The sequence below is a fragment of the Aureococcus anophagefferens genome, assembly GCF_000186865.1.
Source record: "Aureococcus anophagefferens unplaced genomic scaffold AURANscaffold_46, whole genome shotgun sequence".
NCBI lineage: Eukaryota > Pelagophyceae > Pelagomonadales > Pelagomonadaceae > Aureococcus > Aureococcus anophagefferens.
This window is the reverse complement of record NW_008705601.1, coordinates 95,787-112,515: the sequence shown is the minus strand read 5'-3', so window position 1 is coordinate 112,515 and position 16,729 is coordinate 95,787. Positions and strand designations below refer to the sequence as shown.

Here is a 16,729-nt window from a genome sequence, read left to right as displayed (position 1 = left end):
ATCTACTTGTCGCATTACGAAGACAGTGCAGTGTTCAAGCAAGCTACATGTAACCGGCTGGCGACTTGATTGAGAGAGGGATAGTCATAAAGTAGTGTCGGTGAAATTTCTTGCCGAAACCAGTAAGAAAGAGCCTATGCAAGCTCAGTCACGACAATTGAGTCCAAGCCCGCAGACATCAATGGTGTATCAACGCCCAAAGAGGTACCCAGGGTCCAACCTGCTAAAGATTCCACCAGAACAATTATTTGCTCAAGTTGTCCACACCTGCACGCTGGTTCTGACTCGTGAACAGTTCCTTGGCTATGAAAGTATCCAGGTTGCTTCTGAAACTTTAGCGTTGCATTGATGAGCACGGATGATCATGCGAGCCATGGTATTCTACCCCAATATAATACAATCTTCGGTGCATTTTGGCCTGTGAGGTACAATCATGTATTCAGTGGTTGACATACACCTGGGTTCTTATGAACACCAAGACGAAATCATGGGCTAGATGCACGGTGTCACAAGGACCTCTGTGACGGGCGCATTCCAGCGACAAGCCCATTCTGGCTGTTGATTGCGGACACTCGACTTTGCGGCCTTGCGGGATACACAGCGCACCTACCGGGGCCGGGTGCTGGACATGAATCTTTTAGCTGCTTTTTCAATTTCCAGGAAGCATGCACATAGTCAGGTGTCAACGCCTGTTTGCCAGGGCCGCTATGAGACGCTGGTGGCTACTGAGGCATGCGGTCGACCGATCCGCACCGTTGCACTCTGTATAGTCAAACATGTGCTCGATATTATGAGGCGAGTTTCAGTTCGAGATCGACACACCACTAGTGTTGTCTCTCGGTCGTAATTTTATCGGGTGATATTCCAAGCCGTCCATGTGCGATGATGCCAGTCGCTCCGAACGAGCTTGTACCGCCAGTCAATGCAGGGGCTACCGCATTTGAGTCTAGCCCCAGCTGCAGACACCACCCCGCTGCCAGCTTCTGCAGGTTTAGATTCAACATGCGGCATTGGGCATTAGCAGCAACTGCCCGAAGCTCAAGCATGTTGCTGAGATTCAGCAAGCCACTGACACCAGCCGTGCCTTCCATATGTCCCAAGTTTCCTTTGAGAGAAGTAATCGAGACACTCTGTGACTTGAACAAATCAGCCAGAGAGCTCGTTTCCACAGGGTCGCCCAGAGAAGTGCCAGTGGCGTGGGCTTCAATAAAACGAGCGTTGGCCGGCCCAGCGCGAAGCAACAAATTCTTCTGTGACGAACCATTTAATGCGGTGAACGTTGCGCTCTGCCCGTTGTGCAGACAGCTCGATCCAAGGTGCATTACAAAAATCTCTTCATCAGTGATGGCGGATGTGTTAAAAATACACACGCAACCCTCACCACGCTGATACCCATTTGCACGAGAATCGAATGTATGAGATCAACCGTGTGTGGACAGCATCCCTGCGATAGAGAACATTGAAAAGGCGCCACGTGGGCTCAGGATCATATTACAGCCCATTGAAAGGGCGTCCATGCATTCTTAGTGTTGAATCAGTCGTATAGAAATGTGAGTCACAACAAGGCTGGAAGAGCAGGCGGTATCAGTGGTAATGCAAGGGCCTCGCATGCCGAGCACAAAAGAGAGGCGTGCCCCCGCTGCGAAATTACCGTTGCCGGTCATGTCGTATGGTCCAGGGATTCGCGATATTTCCCTCCGCTGATCTGAATTCATCATACCAAGCATGATTCCAATGTTAGCACTCGCGAGCGAACTTCGCCCGAGGCATCTTTTGAATAAAGCACGGTATCCAACTTACAACAGAATCATCTATTGCGGATCTAGCGCCGATGCTTCAGCTGGCCTGATTCGAAAACAACTAGCGTCAAAAGAATGCGAGTCTACTAAAAACGCGCCGTATCAGAGTCGCCATCTTTGATCAGAACTTAATCCTCTGACATCAACAGCATCAGCATCCCAGCAAGAGCACGGCACAGAGCCTGCCACATTCAATGCGCCTCAACAGCATCCTTTGAGGTCGATGTTATGATGGAGACAGGGTGGAAGATGAACACACTTGGTTGCGGAAAAAATCGTTTGGTTTTTGTTATTTAATTCTACGCATTCAATTCCGTGCGAAGTGGTGACCTCGCCACAGCAAAATTCAAGGGTCGATCTAAGATATTTCGCTAATAATGCGATAGATGGGTAGTCAAATAGTGTCGTTACTGCTAGCTGAGTCCCGAAGCAAACATTGAGCTATCGAGTTAGTTCGGCTGCTGAAAGCGAGTCAATCCCGGCATCCATGAGTGGGGCCTCAATAGTGATATTTGTGTCTCCTACTAATGACGAGGCTACAGAGCCTACAAGATTTGCCACTGTCTCTGGCAATACTCTAGTTTCAGATTGAAAGGATGAAAACAGGAGGAAATTGCTGGGAGCACAGCTTGAAGCGAATCAGTGCGATTTTCTTCGCGTCTTCAGTCTAGTGAGAGAGTCGATCCGCATTTCATCATGATTTTTTCTTGCCTCAATGTTCAACATAGTCTCTGCAGTGAAATGCTGGTCACTTTAAAGAATGCGTGCACATTTATCCAGAGGGCGTTAAGCTCTGGCAAATGACAAGGCATGTGATCTATCGGAACATACAACAACACCAACGAGGCCGCATGACATTGCATCCTACCCATTTATGAACAAATCTTCCGTGTACATTCATATTGAAAAATGATATCCAACGAGATTAGGAAGTACTCCCGTTGCCATCATTACCGGACTAAGGCTGTGTGGTGCCACGCCCAACCGGAAACTGGCTGAGCGAGTGGCCATCCGCAAGTCTGCGGCCAGGCCCAAAATTAGCCCACCGCCAACGGACGCTCCTTGGAGCAAGGACACAGTTGAGATCGAAACACTCCGTAGTTGATCTAGAAGAAGACCCTTACTGTATGTGTCCTGTGCTCTGACCCACCAAAGTGGAACCGTCGACGCTCTGCTGTGGTAGCGCGCACCAGTACAGAAATGGGGGCCGGCAGCTTGAAGCACCAGAATCCGCGTGTTGACAGATGTAAAGGCAGCTCGCAAGCAAGCTTGCAAGTCCTGAAGAAGAGTGAAAGTCATGGTGTTGAATGTAGGAGAATCATCAAGCTCGAGCAGTGCAGTGTCGGAACCTCTCCACGCCAGGTTTACAGTCTTGATGTTGCGTGGAGTTCAGTTGGTTATCCTCAACATCAAACTCACTGTATTATGTACAGTTCGGCGCACCTAGCTAGGTTGCAGAAGTGAGATCGAATCTGTGAGTCCCACTGCGTCAAGTCTCTGGTGATCCTCAAGTCTAATCTCATCAACGAGATTCATGTGATGCGCTTCCAAGCTATCACTTGGTTGTAGATCGCATGTGTACTAAACATCAACACCAGAGATCACCAAGTTCGAAACATCTCCAAGAGCCTGCACTGTGTGGAAGCTGGCAAGTCAGGAAGCGATGGTCATCATACTGATGAGCTAGTTCTTGCCAAGAAGCCTGGTATCCGGGCCATCGGAAGCAAAGCCATTCACCTCCTCAAAGACCACGTGCACCTCGACAGTGGCTCAACTTTGACACAAAAGGCCCAAAAGTACTATCAGGGGAATCACGGCCGTGTAAGTCAAGCACACGTGGAGTGTTCTTCAGCAGGAAATAACAGCAACATGACACGGCGAGTCTGGTCGCCGCCCGATTGCTTGGACACCATTGCCAACAGCTCGAGCTTGCCTAAAACGCGCACTAAAGGTCTGAGTTCATTCTAGCGACTGGGAACACAAGACTACGACTGCCAGGACAGTGTCCCACTGTTTAACAGTACGATGCACACTGGCAGGAGTTTTCGTCACGTCCTAGCGAGGTTTCAACAAAAATATGTCATCTGGCTTCATTTATACGCAAATTTGCAGACAAGACACCCCGAAGCCCACAACGACTGTCGGCGCTAAAACAGAAGGGGCGAGTCACGTCAGATTGCGACCAAGGTACAAGACCAAGCCCGTAGAACATTATATCATCTTCTCTTACACTTGACTGCATTCAAGCAAAGCCTTGATTAGAATGATTCAATCTGAGCTCCAATAGCATGAAGGATCTTTGCTTTGGATTAGTGAATGATACATGAGTCACATCATCGAATTCACTTTCCTAGCACGTAGGCTAGACTGCATGATGTGTTTCACGCATCTCTCATGGACGACGCTAAGACTAGAAGTAACGAAACTTGCATGCAAAAAATTGATGTTCTAATTCAGCAGCATGGGCAATGAATTCTTACGATGCATCAAGACCAGCGAGTTTCAAATACCAAAGACTTTGATTCACTTGAGGATCAACACATAATGATTTATTTGATCCCACGCATCCTTTATGCCATATGCGGCGGCACTCACGTTCCATTGTGGACATCTATTGCGGCCAGGTTCTCTAGTGCTGGCGCACCAATCTGCGACTTGAGCCAAATGAGATCAGCACTTATCTTGGCTAAGCACCGCAAGAATAGGCGTCATGATACTTTGCTCCTGACAGGAACTGAGACTTCGATTTGTAACTTGAGTGGTGAGATGGTCGTCGCCTTGGAGAATGAGAGCGTAGCACGCAATTAAGCAAAGCAACCTGGTGAGAAAGGTGGCAACCATCACATGTCCACTTTCTAAAAGCAAAACATGCTCTTTCTGCCAACACACTGTTGCACTATGTGACGACAAGGTCTCAGCTGAGCCAGCGCTGCCAATCTGCCAAAAGGCATTCTAGAGCAGTACCGAACAGGACGCAAACCCGCGGTATAATTTCTGGTCAAAATTTCGCCCTTAAAAACAAGCGGGATTCCATACATACGTGGCGGACTTGCCGAAAGTGATACAGTGGAGAGATTAGAGCGCATTGACTAGCCGAGCGCTCAGGTCGGGCAGCTTGTGTCCGCCACTGAAAAAACAAATACCAGAGCTTGATTTGTAGACTCCCGCTGTCCGCCCAACCATGTGCTGAATGTCCCTAGTATCACCGTAGCCGACCAAGTGGAGGGACGACACAGAGCTCGTTTCAGCCTGGTACAGGTGACTGTGAGCAGGCGAGGTCAGCGCGCACACGCTGATCAGCATTCAAGCACGAAACCAGGGCCAACATTCAGAGGCAAGCTACACGAGGAGAGCAGATGCAACTGTGGCGCCTTCACTGATACCCGCAAGACCGCAGACGAGGGCCTGTTCCTTTACAGCTCGCATTATCTGCTCGACCGATGCTGTCCAGTCTTCTCCAAGCCCATAGATGTCAGCATCAGAGTCCGATGCCTTGCGAATGCGAGAAAACATGTCAGCTTGGCTGGCGCTGGTCAAGGAATACTGCGTAATCAGGCGCCAAGAACGCGAGTTCTGCGGCTCGTACCCGAATTGCTCGCGCAAGAACATGCCACCGGCTCCCAACGAAAAATCGGCGCCTCGATTTGGAGCGCTTAGTGTCACCCATTCGATTATTGGACTTCAATTCCAGCCCTGGTGATTCAGGGAGGCGACTTGAAATTCTGCGTACGTATCCATTCCGTGGAGAAACAGAAGCCGAAGCGGGGACTGCAAGGTCGCGGTAGCTCACCGGCGTTGGGATGCTCGGGGCTGAATGGCACATCGGAACCATAGGCTACCTGATAACAAGCCCTCACGTGAGACTTGATACAGACAGGAGTCGTACATGCACCCAGCAGCAAGAAGTAAACATGTTAACCTTTTGGAACACAGCGTGGTTTATGGAATGCTGGTTATTCTTGTGTGGCACTGTGTATCAGGGTGCGCGGCATGGACTGTTTCCATAGTTTTGGAAAGTGTATGCTCTCTGGAAGAAGGCCTTTACATCACTTCAGAAAGTGTATGCTCTCTGGAAGAAGGCCTTTACATCAATGATGCGAAAGTTCCCAGGGACTGACTTCCACGACATCGTAACTCACAGGATACAGCGCCGATGCTTTCCAATTCTGCGAAAGCCAATCACACTAGTCCGACAGAAACATCAGCAACTCACTTTTGAACACGAAATGATGAAATTTGTGATCTGGCTTAGAAGACCGACAGGCAACTCGCATCACCAATGGAAAATGCTCCGTGGGCTATTGTTCCACTGTACCCGAACGAACTCAATCAGCTTGCGGTAGGTTAGTTAAGAGCGCTAGAAGCCACTTCCGTCGCAAAATAAAACAGGCAGAGCTCTAGAGATCTCACATGCAAATTGAGAAAATGCAAGGAACACAGCGGAAGTTGTGCGAAGGCAAGCGCGATCAACGACACCAATCCCGCAACCGCAGAGGTCGCCTCCAGATGCCCGACATTGCTTTTAATGGTTCAAATGTGGACCTGCACACTGCAGAGCACATTGACAGCGGCCCCGACTTCAATGGGGTCGCCAAGCACAGTGCCAGTTCCATGGGCTTCGAGTGCGATGCTACCATTGATAGCTGCATCAAAATCCGCGGCTCAAAGCAATGAACGCTGAGAGGCTCCGTTTGGGGCGGTGAGACTTGCGCTTGGACCATCTTATCAAACGGCAGTCGAGCGAATCTATTGTGCCGTTTCATCATTACTAGACTCACATAGAAATCCAACGCAGCCTTCGGCACGACAATATCCGTCGGCGCGGCTATCAAATGAGTGGCAGCGCCCGTGATTCGACAACATACCAGCAACGCTGAATGCAACATACATGCCTGCTTCGAGGATGCCTCCCGCGGCAACACACGCTTGTTTGCACTCCGCTCACTGCAATCCTACCGATGCGAGATGCGCCGCAACAAGAGAAGCCGAGCACGCAGAATCGACGGGGAAACACGGACCGATGAGGCCGAGCAGGTAAGAAATGCGACCAGAAGCTACTGAGACAGAATTCGCCGTTCCATTGTAGATGTTTGGTTTTGCACCTCTATTGGATCATCAGAAGGAACCACCGAGTAAAGAGGTAAATAGACCAACATAAACACCTGTGAGCGTGTTTGTCAATGTAGAGGGGCGCTTGCCGCGACTGACAAACGCAGTATGACAGATCTCAAGAAGTTGCAATTGAACAGGATTCACATAATTTAATTCTTATTTAGACATATTCCAATTATCATGTTAGATGAACATTGGCGTGAAGTTTCCATAGGCGGCCGATGCATGTGAAATTAGGGAAGATTCTCATCAAGCTGGTGGTATGTTTTGTCCTGATGTCACATTCAAGAGTAAGAACTCTCAAACACCAGGGTTAGAAGCGGTCCCAGGGAGTCGAAACTACAAATATCCAGTCGAAGTCCTGCCAGCCGATATCACTTGACTCTTAAAAGCTGCAGTGAGTCCAATAATGTCAGGCCCTGATCCCACGGAAAGGCGATCTTCGAGCGCTCTGAACGTCCCACACTCGAGTAGAGTCAGAGAACTCGCTCACACAGAACATGCGGTGCTGATATCCTCGGCAAGGCCCCGCAGATCCAACGAATCGGCGCCCAATGCCATGAACCCGACATCGGGATGCGCAACTGCTTTCGGCAGCCGGACATCGAAAGCCGCAGCGAGTCTAATACCAAGCTCGCTAGCGTCATGCCCTCATCCCACGGGAAGGTGATCTTCGAGCGCTCTGAACGTCCCACACTCGAGTAGAGTCAGAGAACTCGCTCACACAGAACATGCGGTGCTGATATCCTCGGCAAGGCCCCGCAGATCCAACGAATCGGCGCCCAATGCCATGAACCCGACATCGGGATGCGCAACCGCTTTCGGCAGCCGGACATCGAAAGCCGCAGCGAGTCTAATACCAAGCTCGCTAGCGTCAACCCGTTGTCCATTTCGCATCATATCATCACAACCTCCCAGTAATACTGCCACCAATGCCCAAGCAGTGGTGGGCAAAATTCGATATTGATTGTTTCAATTAAAGTATGGTGCCATGTGGGCACCCAGTGGACACGCATTGGACACCTCTCTCGTCAAGTCCCCGTCGAATAGATCTCCAATTGCTCATCAGAGGAACCTTCTTGTGTGCGTTTCTGGTAATTAATTGACGCTGGCGTCATTAACTGGTTAGTGGCTTCCACCAAAGCCAAATGAAAAACGTTCGCCGAGTTTTAATTTTAAGTATGTGTCGAGCGACCAGTCACGGACAAGGACGCCGAAGACTAATGGCCTTTGACGAGCATCCTCGCTGGACCTACCAAGAGACCCGGCGCCTTCTCTGCGGCAATATCCATCGGCGCAGTCATGAAACCAGTGGCAACAACCATGATTTAACTGCATACCAGGGACGCTAAAGGTAGCATACATGCCCTGCTCGAGGGTGTTTGCCGCGCTCATGCACGCTTGCTCGCACTCAGCTCGTTATAATCCTACTGCTGTGAGATGTGCGCCAACAGGAGAAGCCGAGCACGCGGAACTGACGGGGAAACAGGGGCAGGCGAGGCCGAGCACGTAAGAAATGCGACCAAGTGCGATCAACGCGGAATTTGCCGCCCGATCGACGAGACTCACTTTTTAGCGCCGCCTTGCATTGGTGCATATGCGAGCAGGAGAACCTTGAAAGATTGTGATTAAGCTGACATGAATCCCTGCGAGCTTTTAGCTGAGCATAGGGCGCTAGCTGCCACGCGACACAAAAGATGCGAGCGAAATTTATGGTTTCACCTAGATGGGATTGACGATGCGAGATTCCCAGCCATAAATGGTCCAACCTGCCTCTTGGACGCACATGCCACTTTGTAGGAAGCTTTCGTACAACGCGGGAATTGTATTGCCGTTACGGTTCCAGATTAGACTTCGAAAGCATGCGATAAAATTCCGCGAGCCCTGCGTGTACGGAAGATGGAATATCTGCTCGTTGAAATTTATGCGCCTCTTATACTCACATCCTTACAAATCGAGCGAAAGTTTAAGTCTATTGACAAGACGATGTTCAGTGCGCTTATGCAGACTGTACAAAGTAACAGCTGCTTGGCAACCTGCGGGATGATTCAGCGAAGACACGATCGTGGGTAGCTCTACAGAGAATGATCGCGCGAGCTTTTCTGTAAGTGCAGTCGGATCTGAATTCTACCAAGCTGGCAAGAGTGGCATGTCGATGGCGTACAACGCCACAGTGCCCTGTCCTGCCCAAAGCGCCCAAAATGTTCAATCCATGAGCATTGAAGAACCATCGTCGTTTCGGCCACAGCTGGTGTTTTCAAATGCAGTCGCCTCGTAAATATTTTATTCCTATGCCACTGGATGACCACACAGCCATAGCAGTAGAGCGGGCTTCTAGAATGCACGCGTCAGAGGTAGCTGTCACGAAGCAGAGCCACAGAACTCGTTCACACGGAGACCGCCGTGCTGATGTTCTCGGCGATACCATGCAGATCCAACGCGTCGGCGCTCAATGCCATGAGCCGAGCGCGGCCTCTTGTGGCACAGTAGAAGCTACGCACCCAAGATAGTTCCCGGCGTTGATTGACCGCTGGTGCGCATCGCGCGCGGGGCGCTGGGCCTCGCGTGTGCTGACTGAGAGCAATGACTGAGAGGCGGTATTTCGCTGTCACGGGACGGTCCGTCCCAACCAAGCGCGACAGGCGATGAGGGGGGAAGCACCACTGAGATTGCCTATCCGTTGCGGTATATTTGGTTATGATCAGTACCATACGGTCAAGTACGATTCTTATAGTCTGGTGAAGAATCCAGAAGCTCATTACGCGGGCCCGGCGTCGCGCGGCGGCGGACCCGGCCGCGGCGCGGGCGCCTTGGGCGGCGCGGGCGCCCTGGGCGCCTTTGACGCCTTGGGCGACGCGGGCGACATCGCCGGCGTCGCGGGCGGCGTCGCCGTCGCCGGCGTCGCGGGCGGCGTCGCCATCGCCGGCGCTGGCGCCGCCTCGCCGCCGGAGAACTCCGCGAGCGCGCCCGCGACGAAGTCGCGCTTCTCGAGCTCGCCGAGCGCGTGCGGGCTCTCGTCGTGGGCCGCCAGCGACGCACGGACGCGGTCCGCCAGGTCCTCGGCCGCGTCGGACGCGGCCCGCATGACGCAGCCGCCGCCCTCGAAGATGTCGGCCCGGAGGAGCATCGCGCGAGACCGGACGACGACGGTCTCGTGCGCGATGAGCTTCTTGAGGTTCTTGAACATGAGCTTCTGGTCCTCCCAGGTGATCTCGCCGTCACCGTCGGCGTCCAGGAGCTTCACGATTTCCGCCGGCAGGCTCAGGGTGCACACAACCGACCCGTTGCCCGGCGTCGGCGTGACCCAGTGCGCGGCCGCGCGGATGATGTCGCTCAGCGCGCAGAAGAGGTAGCAGATCCAGCCCGGCCCCCACTCGTAGTCGAGGTCGAGGCGCTGGAACCGGCTCGGCAGGTCGTCGAAGCAGTTCGCGTGGAAGTTGAAGAGCGTGTAGCTCAGCGTCAGCGCACCCCACGTGTCCGTGACGAGGCCCAGCGCCTTCTGCACGTTCGCGTCACTCGAGAACTTCATGCGGTTGATCGTGCCGAGCAGCGCGAAGATGAGCGTCACGCACGACAGGAGTGCGCCGATCTGGTTCCCCGCGGCGGAGTCGGCGCAGCTCTCGAGCAGCGCCTCGCGCATGGGGTCGACGTCGCGGCTCCCGGGGATCCGCCCGACCATGTAGTCGATCTCGAGCCGGTCCGTCGTCTCGTCGCCGCCGTCGTAGACGGTGACGATGGATCGCAGGCCGAGGTAGTAGTGCGTTGTCTCGCGGGGACGTCAAGTTCCAGGTCTCGAGCTTCGCCCAGTAGCTCGTGCGCACGACGTCCGGGTCCGTCGACAGCGACAGCGCGCCGAAGGCCGTGACGAACATCGCCAGCAGCGTCGACCACATGGCGACGACCCATGTAGACTTTGCGCCGCTGGTCGAAGTAGGGGAAGCCGATGTTGCCGAAGACGAGGCACACGAAGTTGTCGTGACGGGGTTGTCCGGGTTGAAGGGGCACCACTTGCGCTCGAGGCAGACGTCGGGGATGCCGTTGTCCGTCTCGTCGAGCACGGCGCCACGCACAAGCGCTCCGCGTCCGCCTCCCGCTGCTCCGCGCTCCGCTGCGCCTCGACGTCGACGCCCAGGGCCTTCGGCACGGCGTAGAGCGGGCAGCCCGCGGCGCGCAGGAGGTTCTCGACCGGGCCGCCCATGCGCGACGCAGCGGCGCGGCGACCGGCGCCGTCGGGCACTGGGACAAGGACCGATGCGCGTCCGAGCTGCGGGACACCTCCGCCCGGTCGCTCCGGACGTCCCTGTCGGCGACTCGTCCGTCACGGTCGACCGGCGTCTTCTAACGAGTGTCCACCCGAATGACACCGCCGCCCGGGGTACAATCGGATCGAATGCCCTCCGACACTTCATGATCGACATTAGAGAGGCTCAGCTTTGCTTTCGTTTCCGCCCATAACGATATAGTAAACTCCGGCACGGGGAGGCAGCCTAGTGGGGCTGCCCTGCCGTCCGACTCTGCCTCACTAGGTCCAGGAAGACTCTCCGTCTATCACAGTGCGAGAAGCAGCTATAACAGGGTTGGAAAGTATTAGGAAGGGAAGGGATATTTGGTGGCTCTGTACCAGCGAGCCACTAGGGAGATATAAAACTCTCTATCTCTGGGCGGAAACTGCAGGCTGGATCATCAGTCTCCGGAGGCTATCAGCATCTCCAAGTGCCATCGGATCCTGGACAGACCTTACCTCTGAACGCAGGCGATCGCCAACTGAACCCCACCCGCCTCGACGCCCAGCCTGCTTCGACGCCCCATCTGCTTCGACAGATTATAGTCTTCCACCTATTCAAGTTGGCGACGGCTACTCACCAGACGCCGCAGCGTTGCGTGATGCTTTTTTCGCGCAATTCGCGCCGGGAAGCGATGCGACCCCGCCCGTGGTTAACGCCCCCCCGAGGCGCGTAGGACGCCCCTATCAGCACAGATTCAAAACCTAACCTCAAAAGTGTGGTGTTGACTATGATTCAAAGTTACCCCGCGGAGTGAACTTTGAAACAAGAGCATCACTTCATCACTTAACTTGATATCGGCATGCTCTGCAAAACCACCTGGAAGACCTATCTTTAGCACCCCTCGTCACCGACCCGAACCTTCGTCGCCTTGGTCCCACCGCCCCCGAAGCCGCGCACCTCGAACGCCCACGTCCCGTTCTCGTAGCTCACGAACCGAGCGCCCATCTTCTCCGTCTTCTTCCGCAGGCTCGCCTCCGACTTGTCCACGTCGTACAACTCCACGATCGCCTTGGAGTCCAGCTCGGGATGCTCCTCGCAATTCACCCGGACGCTGCCCTTGCTGAATACCACCGCGCGAGCGAGTTGCTCCGAAGTGATCCCGAGATCGCGCTCCCACGTCACCGACCCGAACGCGGGGTCCCTCAGCTTCGTCGCCTTGGTCCCACCGCCCCCGAAGCCGCGCACCTCGAACGCCCACGTCCCGTTCTCGTAGCTCACGAACCGAGCGCCCATCTTCTCCGTCTTCTTTCGCAGGCTCGCCTCCGACTTGTCCACGTCGTACAGCTCCACGATCGCCTTGGAGTCCAGCTCGGGATGCTCCTCGCAATTCACCCGGACGCTGCCCTTGCTGAATACCACCGCGCGAGCGAGTTGCTCCGAAGTGATCCCAAGATCGCGCTCCCACGTCACCGACCCGAACGCGGGGTCCCTCAGCTTCGTCGCCTTGGTCCCACCGTCCCGTTCTCGTAGCTCACGAACCGAGCGCCCATCTTCTCCGTCTTCTTTCGCAGGCTCGCCTCCGACTTGTCCACGTCGTACAGCTCCACGATCGCCTTGGAGTCCAGCTCGGGATGCTCCTCGCAATTCACCCGGACGCTGCCCTTGCTGAATACCACCGCGCGAGCGAGTTGCTCCGAAGTGATCCCGAGATCGCGCTCCCACGTCACCGACCCGAACGCGGGGTCCCTCAGCTTCGTCGCCTTGGTCCCACCGCCCCCGAAGCCGCGCACCTCGAACGCCCACGTCCCGTTCTCGTAGCTCACGAACCGAGCGCCCATCTTCTCCGTCTTCTTTCGCAGGCTCGCCTCCGACTTGTCCACGTCGTACAGCTCCACGATCGCCTTGGAGTCCAGCTCGGGATGCTCCTCGCAATTCACCCGGACGCTGCCCTTGCTGAATACCACCGCGCGAGCGAGCAAATTCTTGGGAATCGCAAAATCTTCATTCCAAATAACTTTGCCGATGGTAGGCACGCCGAAACTTGTTCATTTGGCGTCCTCTGTATAATTATTTTCTTCGTGCATGCGAATGAGCGAGGATGCAACTCAGAGCGTTGATGTCTTTGTGGTGAAAACCTTGGCGTGGTCGCAATCCAGATGTTCAATGCTCATGTTCGAAGTGTCTAATACCGTGCTCCATCCATAGATCTTGTCTGCGTGATCACGTCCTGCATAGCCTGCCTTGTCGAAAAAGTCAAATGCATCATTCGTTGTCGAGAACGTGATTAAAGCTCGGAATTTTGGTCGCGCTGATGATCTATCAAAAGTCGGGTATTCGTAGGCTAAAGTCTGAGCAGCGTCGACGATCAGTCTCAGTTCTTCGATGAATTCGGAGCTAATCTGACCCGCTTCCTACTCGAGTTTATATAAGGATGTGATCGCACCGAGCGATACTGCTTGGGTGAGACCTGTCTCTGTGAGTAGCAGGGTCCCAAACACGAAGTCGTACATCTTTGCCCGTTCTTGGATTAAATTTCCACTTTACCTGTTTGAAATCGAAAATGGTAACGGATCGATCAGGCTTAAAGATCCACAGCGTAGCCCAGCTGCCACGAAATTGATCGACATTTCATAGGCTAACGGACCCGTGTGGGAGTATCCAACCAAGTGAACACTTCTCTGAACTCATTGTCTGCTAATGCAATCATTGTATAACAGAGCACGATCCCGAAAATTGGAGATTTCAATCTGTTCCTGATTCAGCAATTCAGGTGCCTGCAAAGTCATCATTGGCCAGTCCTAAGGCAAATGCGGCTGCAGTTGGGTAGCAACAGGTGTTCCTAGACCACCATGGAGTAAAACCACGGCCTCTTGCGAAGGAACTCCATGCTGAAGGTAAATTACAACGCCTTGCTCGGCCTCGACGTCGATGAATAGGTAATCGACAGTTGCTTACGACGATTACTGGTAACCCAGCTCCCATGCAAGGACGTGTGTGTCAATCTGAAGCTCGATTTGTGTGCGCTTGGGCATTTCAATATCAATATCCGCATCCATATTTGCAGGTTGGAAGGGAATTGCAAGACTCTGGTATATGATCTCGAATGCGCCTGGCAATTCTTCGTATCGGAGCTATGTGTATGCTTAGTCTGCGCACAATCGCGTGAATTTTATCCACTACTTCTCATACGTAACCAGACTTTCTCATCCGTACAACTGGTGTCGTTGACCGAGACAGGAAGTGGGGTTGCGTAGGAGTGCCATGCATATGCTGTTTCTAAACATGTCCTTAACTTGCCGGAAAACTGGCAGTTCACACGCGGAATATGCCGCTGTGGCGTCGACCAATATTCATGGGGCAGACCAATCTTGCATGGCCTCAAAGATTCTGGGAATTGGAGTTTCTGGCTCAATAGAAATATGATTCTATGCCTGATTTCGCAGGCTGCGTACATTTACTTAAAGTCCATCAGTTTCGTGTCTTTACAGGGTTAAAAAATTAGATCATTCCATCATTGATGTGAATGGTAAGAGGCAAAGCTCACTGCCTACCGCCAAGTACGTGTGTGTGTCGAGCCCCGACATCAAAGCCTGAAGCCCGGAATGAGGCATGGCAAACACCAACAGAATTGTTCATGTATTTTTTTGACTAAGTACATATCTATCTCCCGACGTTTTACTGTGGAAAGACAACATTTTGTCCCACAAGCTGTAGGATGGCTCAGGTGTAATTTCAGCCGCAGATTCTGCACGTTAGTCAAGGAATCCAAGGAGCTCTCTCGCGTTGGTCATGGTCATCAATTTTGTGTCCTCGATGTTGACACCGAGCGAAGCGCGTAGTTTGCGAGAGAGGCCGCTCCATTTTTCCCTGCCACGTCTTCCAGCGTCAATTTGACGCGATATGGTCTCCGATAAAATCGGATGCAGTATCTCTTCAGATATACTGCTCAGCTGCGAGAGATGTTTTCGGAATGTTCGAATCGTTGGAGTCTCAAATATTTGTGTTGGTTCCACTACAGCGCTCACTGCGTTGCTTATCTTGGAGCTCAGTACTGAGGCCATGCTTGACCTGAGCCCCATGGCCAGGAACGATTAGTCCTCATCGAGGCTTTAAGACACAGCCTCAAGGTTCACAAATGGTGTGTCAATCTTGAGTTCTGAGCCGAACAGGTTCTCGAGTGTATTCATTACATTTTCTTATGTGGATTCTGGTGATTGGGATCGGTTTTGATCCTGCTTATCAATGATTTGATTTCAAAACACTGAGGTTATCTATCGTTAGCAGTGATCTGCTGGACACCTCTTGTGGGGGCCTCCTTGAAGAAATCCTGCATGAGCGATGGTCCCGCTAAAGCCAAATGAATTGGTTCAAGCTGGGAAAGCACGAGTGGTGTCTTTGCTCGTGTACTTCGACACCATTCCCGTTTCGGCGGGCATGTGAAATGAGGAAAATCATGATAGGTGCGCATTTAGCCTAGAGACATGACATGGAGATCACTCCTAGGCGCTCGTGGACCAACGACCGACGCAACTATGCATTAACAGCTAACACGGATGTCAGGAAGAAAACAAGAATCACAGACGCAAGGGACGAGGCCGAAGCGGCCGGCTCCAGATGCCCCATGTTTGATTTCAAGCAGGTAGTTTCTGCCACAGGAACTCAAATGTGCGAGTTGAGAGATATAGCGTTCACTACAGCACCAACCTATCAACGACGCCACGTGGGTTTCAGAAACCAGAACTTCGGTCACCTCAATAGAATCGCCGAGAACTGTGCCAGTGCCATGCGCCTCTAGAACTCGAAATTTTAAAACCGTGTCTGCCTGTACAGCATCGATGAGTCGTCTTTGCGATGACCCATTTGGTGCCGTCAGGCTCGCGCTCGGACCGTCTTGCTGCACAGCTGTGCCCAAAACTGACATTTCCAAACATCCAGAGGACAACCGAAAAGCGCCGCAGCCCTCCCCACGGCAGTACCCGTCTCCGCGACGATCGAATGTGTGGCAGCGTCCAAAAGCGGAGAGCATGCCCGCCGCCGAGAAAGCCATCGACACCGTCGCCGTCAGCATCCCAACGCCCGTCGCCGCTGCTTCGGGACACTCGGCGAGCTTGAGAGCTGACGCTCCCAAATGCACGGCAACGAGCGACGATGAGCACGCTGTGTCCAAGGTCAGGCACGGACCCGTGAGACCGAGCGTGAAGGACACCCGACCAGACGCCACGGAGAGAGCTCCAGAGGTTCCCGAGTACACCGAGAGCGATTCTTTTTTACCGGTGCCGGTGCCCTCGCTCGAGAAAGAGCCCCCGGCGCCGAGGAAGAAACCGATGGGAGTATTCGAGAGCGAGGCGCGGGAGCTCTAGGCGATAAGTGTCGAGGTAGTTCTTTCGAGAACAACGCCCATCTGAGGGCTCATGCTCTGCGATTCGAGCTTTGAGATTCCAAAAGCAGCTGCATCCGACAGAAATACACCGATGGAACCGTATGTCGCCGATGCGTACGAGGCAATTTGCATGTTCTCCCAACGAAAGACAGGCACACGAGAGTTGGTCGCTTGGCCAAGGGTCACTATGTACTTTAATCCAACTTTCGTGG

The 16,729-nt window shown here is 53.2% G+C and overlaps 3 protein-coding genes across 3 annotated transcripts; all 3 read right to left on the bottom strand.

The window, feature by feature from the left end:
• Positions 1-1,016: 1,016 nt before the first annotated feature.
• AURANDRAFT_3803 (hypothetical protein) lies at positions 1,017-6,860 on the bottom strand (the record flags this gene model as incomplete). Its single annotated transcript, XM_009043213.1, has 3 exons — positions 1,017-1,376; positions 6,591-6,734; positions 6,756-6,860. Coding segments are annotated over 3 exons (609 nt in total), but the record flags the coding sequence as incomplete, so codon positions are not given.
• Positions 6,861-8,858: 1,998 nt separating this feature from the next.
• Positions 8,859-11,109, bottom strand: AURANDRAFT_67699 (hypothetical protein; the record flags this gene model as incomplete). The annotated part of the gene is made up of 5 exons (XM_009043218.1): positions 8,859-8,947; positions 9,076-9,159; positions 9,413-9,584; positions 9,886-10,677; positions 10,876-11,109. 5 exons carry the CDS (start codon positions 11,107-11,109, stop codon positions 8,859-8,861), a joined length of 1,371 nt encoding a protein of 456 aa, XP_009041466.1.
• Positions 11,110-15,899: 4,790 nt separating this feature from the next.
• AURANDRAFT_14597 (hypothetical protein) lies at positions 15,900-16,385 on the bottom strand (the record flags this gene model as incomplete). The annotated part of the gene is made up of 1 exon (XM_009043217.1): positions 15,900-16,385. A coding segment is annotated over one exon (486 nt), but the record flags the coding sequence as incomplete, so codon positions are not given.
• Between the last annotated feature and the right edge of the window lie 344 nt (positions 16,386-16,729).